General features: G+C 30.3%; 1 protein-coding gene and 1 long non-coding RNA gene across 15 annotated transcripts in view; one reads left to right on the forward strand and one right to left on the reverse strand.

Annotated features, from left to right (window-relative positions):
* The window catches only part of LOC143071223 (cilia- and flagella-associated protein 43-like), a 50,102-nt gene extending 43,259 nt beyond the window's left edge, over window positions 1–6,843 (reverse strand). For all 14 annotated transcript variants that reach the window (XM_076245405.1, XM_076245409.1, XM_076245407.1 and 11 more), the window contains exon 1: window positions 6,709–6,843. In XM_076245405.1, coding sequence (XP_076101520.1) covers window positions 6,709–6,737 — 29 coding nt within the window. In that variant the 5' untranslated portion in view covers window positions 6,738–6,843. The remainder of the gene's footprint in view (window positions 1–6,708) is intronic.
* Window positions 220–2,618, forward strand: LOC143071222 (uncharacterized). Its single transcript, XR_012976823.1, has 3 exons — window positions 220–751; window positions 1,496–1,564; window positions 2,327–2,618. It is a non-coding gene; the product is annotated as an uncharacterized LOC143071222 (long non-coding RNA).
* Window positions 6,844–6,923: the final 80 nt, after the last annotated feature.

Raw genomic sequence — 6,923 nt, forward strand, 5'->3', positions numbered from 1 at the left:
CGTTACTAATAAAGCAATGGTTAAAGACAGCTAGACTTGAATAAAAACCATCTATAAAGGCTGGCAACAGATTTACAATTATTAACCTACATGTAAGTCAATCTACATTGTATGTATATGACTTCATTAAACAACCATTTTTAACTGTGTAGCAATTACAAAAGTATTGTGACATAGTAAATGTATGGGAAAAAGCTAAAATTCAAAGTTGTCTGTTATATGGGTCAGGATCCCTAATAGACCTTGAGATGAGGAACTCAGATGACGTAATTAAAAAAAATATTAGTCCGCCATACAATTGTGGATGCTGTGATTTTAAAAATGGACATAAATGAACAATAAGAACTGTTTAATAGAGCTGATGTGATGAGAAAAGAAAGATGTAGATTTGACCTGAAATAAATTATTAGAAAGGACAATTTTTTTATTGAATTTTATGATCAGAATTTTGGGATTATTTCATGAGGAGAGTGACATTTTTCACCATCTTCCGGGGTCCATCAATTTGCGAAAAAAGTAATCTCACTTGCCACCCCGAAAATTTAACCAGACATGTATAAATGTATCAGCTTCGATATGAGCCATCATACATGTTCAAGTAAACGATATGGACTGAGCAACGGAGGAAAACGTTACCATTACCGCCTATGGAGAATTAATTGTAAATGTATACCCAAATTAGAAGCTTAATTCCAGAAGTTTTCAGGCTGATTTATGGATGATTTCACCTTGTACACCACTGAAAATTATGGTTAGTAGTTTTTTTATTTATACCTAGTTATTATAAATGGTTTAAGATAAATATTATTGATAAAGATCAGCAAATACTCAATGAAACTTTGCTTTTAAAATGCATTACTGGCACGGGGCTGAACACTTTTTTTAGGCACAATCATAACTTTGTTTACTTCCGAGAGATCCGAAAGGAATTTGTTTACTATATTGAAAAAGGCAAGAAACAACTTTTAAATATTATTAAATTGTAAGTAAACATGACACAATATAGTCTTTGTTATGTAATTATCACTTCGGTCTACAGGAATACCTGATAATCAAGGGAGATAACACACTTCATACGAGTAAAGTGAGATACATCATCGCATGTGCTTTTATCCAATGATTTGACCCCTGGTCAGTAGATATCATATGCAAAAAAACAGAAAAAACATGTACATGTTTTAAGAAAATCATGAACTAATATTTTTAATGCACTTGAGCAAAACAATAGATATTGTCATTTCTCAGTGAAAAAGGGGGAGGGTCAAACCTTTTTGAAAACAATATTTCTGCACCTATTCAACTATTAAGCTAGTTAGCTACTACCCATTGCTTCTAAAATAAAAGGTTTAAATGAAGGTGACTAAGCCACAAGGGAGAAGCATTTGTCTTTCTTTGTGATTAAACTTTCAAGAATTAGATTTTTCTCTCTCAATAGTACTTATGTATTTAAATCAAATGATAACACAGCCTGAGTAATTTTTTTGTCTTATTTCAGTTCCAGACATATCATTACTTTTTAATCTGAGATGGCAAACTAGAAGTTTTAAAAAGACCTGAATAACTGGTAAGCATTTTGCTTTATTAGGCAAGCTCTAAATTGTTTATTTATGGTATTTATGCAATTGAAATTACAGTCGGTATGTTAGAAATATGCTTATATGAAAACTGTTGCTATGGTCTTGGTATTAAATGAAAAGGCTTAGTTACAGATCGTTTCGACTCAATATTTCGAGTTAAATCTTGCGGCAACTGTTTCTCACGTAACACTGCAAACTATATTTAGCTCTATTTTGATCTGTCGTTATTTAATGACGCCATAATACATGTGATGTCACAATGTTTCCTTTAAAACCTCATGTGGATTTCTCACTAATAAAAGGTTTTCACTGAAATACATGTTAAAAACATTTTTTCTCAAATAGAATTATGTGAAAGGACAAGTTTTGAAAATTTGCACTATATTGCACTCTAATTATATGATAAGGATGACTTTCCCAGTAGTTAAGAGTGCTTTCCACAGTTTTAAATACCAGATTTCCACTAGTAAGAATAATTATTTTGGTGTTGGTTTTTTTATAAAATCTTCATTTTTGCATAATTTCTCTGTCAAAATGCACTTTAAGGCACAAGAAAATTTTATAGAATGCTTTAACAGGGTCTGTGTATTGTAATTAAAGGTTATAATCAGAAGTTTTGTCCTTGTTTTGACTAGTGAAGGTATTCTGGAAGAAATTAATTATACAAACACATTGTATTCAAAATAAATGAATATAGCGACGAAAGTGTCATTGCCTTATAGTGCTAAAACAACTTTATTTTTTTTCAGAAATGGACAAAAATACACAGATTTATTCAGAATGTTATACCGATGAAGATCACATAAAAATATTTGGAAAAATCAGAAGTATGAATTTCAATATGGGTCAGGATCCCTAATAGACCTTGAGATGAGGAACTCAGATGACGTAATTAAAAAAAATATTAGTCCGCCATACAATTGTGGATGCTGTGATTTTAAAAATGGACATAAATGAACAATAAGAACTGTTTAATAGAGCTGATGTGATGAGAAAAGAAAGATGTAGATTTGACCTGAAATAAATTATTAGAAAGGACAATTTTTTTATTGAATTTTATGATCAGAATTTTGGGATTATTTCATGAGGAGAGTGACATTTTTCACCATCTTCCGGGGTCCATCAATTTGCGAAAAAAGTAATCCCACTTGCCACCCCGAAAATTTAACCAGACATGTATAAATGTATCAGCTTCGATATGAGCCATCATACATGTTCAAGTAAACGATATGGACTGAGCAACGGAGGAAAACGTTACCATTACCGCCTATGGAGAATTAATTGTAAATGTATACCCATATGTACTACTACCTCACAGAAAGAATGAACTGTTCAACGACATCATTTACCCAGATTGATCCCTGGTCAAGTGTAACAAATTCATATAAAATACATTTAAACTTTATCGAACTTTGACATCATAGTACAAAATATCTGACGCATAATGGAAAAGTGATTGTTGTATGACGTCAATATTCAAGGGTCACAGATTCTCTGATCAACTGGTGCAAATTTCCAAATGGCTATAAGGTAAATTAACTTGGTTAAATAAAATATGTTATAAAAAAAAAACAATTAGCTAGTCTCAGTTTGAATTTGAAGCTATTGTAATTTTTGTTTCATTCACTGAATTTAGTTGAAAAGTTTTGTTGTAAGATTTGTCTTTTTCATTTTCACCTGCATACATGAGGATGAGAATGCCCTTTACCATCAGACATCAAAGGGTCATTTTTGACTACGATTAGCATCAAATTTGTAAAAAAAAATCTGTGACACGTCAAAATATCCTTATCCTGATTTGTCAGAGGTAACATATAAATATTGTTACTGTTAATTTTGGAGAAAAAAATATGTGGTGCGTCAAATCATTATATTTTTTTATCGTCTAAAAGAAAGTTTACATTTTACCGTCAATGCATCATGTATCAAAAATTAACTGTTAACGTCATTTGGCAAGAAATTTAACTGTTATCTGTCATGATGTACCCCTATCATGGCACTCATACATGTGTAGATAATAATATTTAGGTTTTATGCATATTACACTAATTCTCACATAAGCGTGATATTTCAAGGATTAAGGTCGGCATTTTATTTTGTGTTAAATTTACTTTGGTTTGTGCTCCAATAGTAATATACATATCTATAGGACATTTTCCCAAATTTTCTGCAGCATCGCATACAATTTAATATTTTTTTCGATATTAGCAGGAAGGGGGGTAAAAAGAGCTTTGTAATTTACGAGTCTATGATCGCTTGTGATATTAACAATTAAAAATGAAGTAAAACACTTTGTGTGACAAATACAACCAATTTAATGAATAAAAAAAATCCTTTAAAACATATAAAACTCAAGAAATTTACAAAATACTGAATTAAATAATGTTAACAGATTGAAATATATGGTAGACAAGTTTGCACAAATCAAGGTTTTGCAAAAGACTTCTTTCAAATTAAGTCTCGATTTAATATGGCTTAACCCAAGAAATACAACAGCTTTTCAGACATCTACTAAGGGTCATAATTTAATAATTTATTGTTGGAATCCAATATGAATGTACTGAACTGTTTGCTGTGCATATAAAATAATGTCTCGTAAATTACATAGTTTTTGGCTTGTAGATTACAATTATTAAATTGACCCTGCAGAGCTCTTACTTTACTTTTAAAGTAGCCAAATTCACTTATTTAAAGTACTTGTTAAATTGTATTGTTGAAAAACATCGCTAAGGTCATTTTTTTCAGATTTTTCACATTGGCTCGTAAATTACATTTTTTGATAAAAGTCAAAATATTTCACTTTTTATATCCACCAAAGACGTCATAGCAAAAGTCCTGATTTTTAAGTATACAAAAGGCATTATGAGTGTAAATATTTACTGAAACGTCTCTCAGATTCAGCAATATCTTGAATTTTTGAATAATTTGAAAGACAAAAACACTCCTAGATCTCCTTGTCGTAGTATGGTCATTAACTTTGCAAAGTATCTTTGTGGAATCTATCCAGACAGTATCCTCTGTGCTAGGCCATCTATAATTAATGTACTTCCAGTTTCCCTCGATGCATGAAATATATATTCATTTCAGGTGCAATTATTTCTAACACTTTACCCATTCAAAACGATGTTGTCATATTTTGCTACTACATAAGACACTATCCTTATTTGATTAAAGATATTTCCCTTTCTGTTGATATATCTTTTTTTGTACTTCATTGTTTTGTATTTCAATCTCAGTTTGATGGACATCTGGTGTCAACTTCTTCTCTTTACTGTTAAGTTGACTTGTTGGTTTATAATATTCTCTGGTTCTATTACTTTCTTGTATCAACCGGTGCTCTCCTAGATACTAGTATGTCTTTTCCTTTCTCTGTATTCTTTCATCCTTTGTGACTTAGACTTCGCCTTTTTGACCTCAAAAATAATTAAAAAATTATCAAAACAAATGAATTTAATAATTTTGACTGATGTTTTTGATGAAATAACAAAAAATCATTCACAGATGAGATTTGTGCACATCAAATTACAATGTAATTTACGAGACTACAAACAGGAACAATTGTCATTGTATTTTTTTCATTGATAATCACAAACAAACATTGTATTCTCCAAATTTTAAATAAAAACATATACCAATCAGATATTCTACGGGATAACAAGCTAAAAAGATAATAGATGATGATTTTAAAATAACAACCGGTACAACTTGATAAAATTTATTTTTAATATTCTGCACTAAGGTATTATTCTTTATCTTTATATAGTGTTTTGATAACTTCGTTTAGTATCTGATCAATTTAAGAAGATTGCTGTCTATGTATGTTCTAAAATAATCTTCATTCGTAGTCATATAACCTGTCTAACCTAATTTTTTTTACTTATTAAGTTCTTGTAATTTACGGGACAAACATAGAAATTTACGGGACAGTAATTGTGTCATTTCTGCACTGTGATCGCATATTTTTCACGCATGATCATCAACTAATTAACATTGCAAAGCCAAAACAAACAATTGATTTTGAAAAGATATATATAAATTACTTGTTAAATGTATTAAAATATGAATGGAAAAATATTTTTACTTACCTGATTGTAAACAATTTGAATGAGTTATTTTTTTGTCATCAATTCAAATCATGCCGCCAATGGAACTTCCAATTGAAAGAGGTGCTCGAAAGGAAAGATATGTATATGCGTTACACTCCCTTTCCATCGATACACACCATTTTCTGTGATAGCATGACTCGTAGATTACGACTCGTAGATTACATTGCGGCTTTCAATTGACATTTTTGAGAGTCATATTAGTTTCATGAAAAGATTCTGATATTTTTATTTCCTTGTTAGAGTTAATAATTAAAGATTCACACGGTAACTTGATGTATAGATGATGGATTTGTTTGGAACGACGTCCCGTATGATTACAATCTTAACTTGACATAGGCAAAAATTATGAATGCTTTGTTTCTAGTTTTATTTTCACTTTAAACTATGGGTCAAAATTAATTCTTCTCTATAATATAAATATATAGGGATAAAATGAACATGTAAAAGTTACTTATTGTTTGTTATGTTATGTGTTTCCATAGTCATAGGCCTTTGGACTCGTAAATTACATTGAAGGATACGACAATTTTTAAAAGATCGGGATTTTAAAACTGGACAAGTCAGCTCGGAAAGAAAAGTATGACCGAGCATTATATGTTTTAGTGATTATAAATTGGCAGTAGCTATTTGGTATAAACAAATAATTCACTGCTATTTGCAAGTACAAAAATATATAATATAAATTATGACATAGACGTTTTTGCATCTGTTCTACATTCCATGGATTCAGACTGAAATTTCTGGATCATTTAATCCTTTGCTGTCAGTTTTTTTCTTTTCTCTTGGTTATGATGGCATGAAAAAACACCCTAAAGCTTGTAGAAACAAAAAACTAAGCAATTTTCAGATACTTAAAACCCAATGACACGGAATTTCACGGTTATATGAGAATTAGTGATATATATTGTCATTATTCATTGTCATTGATGCTGAAATTGATGTTTTTTCTCCTCAACAGCTATATAAATATATATATGTAAATGATGAACAAATTTTTGATGCTTTATTTTCTGCTGAGAGCTTACGTTAGTTCGAGTTGTCCAATAGCATCCATTTTTGGTGTATTTTGTTTTCCTAACAAAAAATGTCAGGTGCCTTCTACTTTGAATCCGCCATTGCGCTTGTTTGTTGCTATGTACAACTCTCGCGAGTTTTACTTGGTATCAGCTCAAAGAAAACGATAATACCTAGCAATAGAATTGAATGTTAATAGTGGGGTTTTATTAAATTATAATATACT

Source organism: Mytilus galloprovincialis, chromosome 4 (assembly GCF_965363235.1).
Source record: "Mytilus galloprovincialis chromosome 4, xbMytGall1.hap1.1, whole genome shotgun sequence".
NCBI lineage: Eukaryota > Metazoa > Mollusca > Bivalvia > Mytilida > Mytilidae > Mytilus > Mytilus galloprovincialis.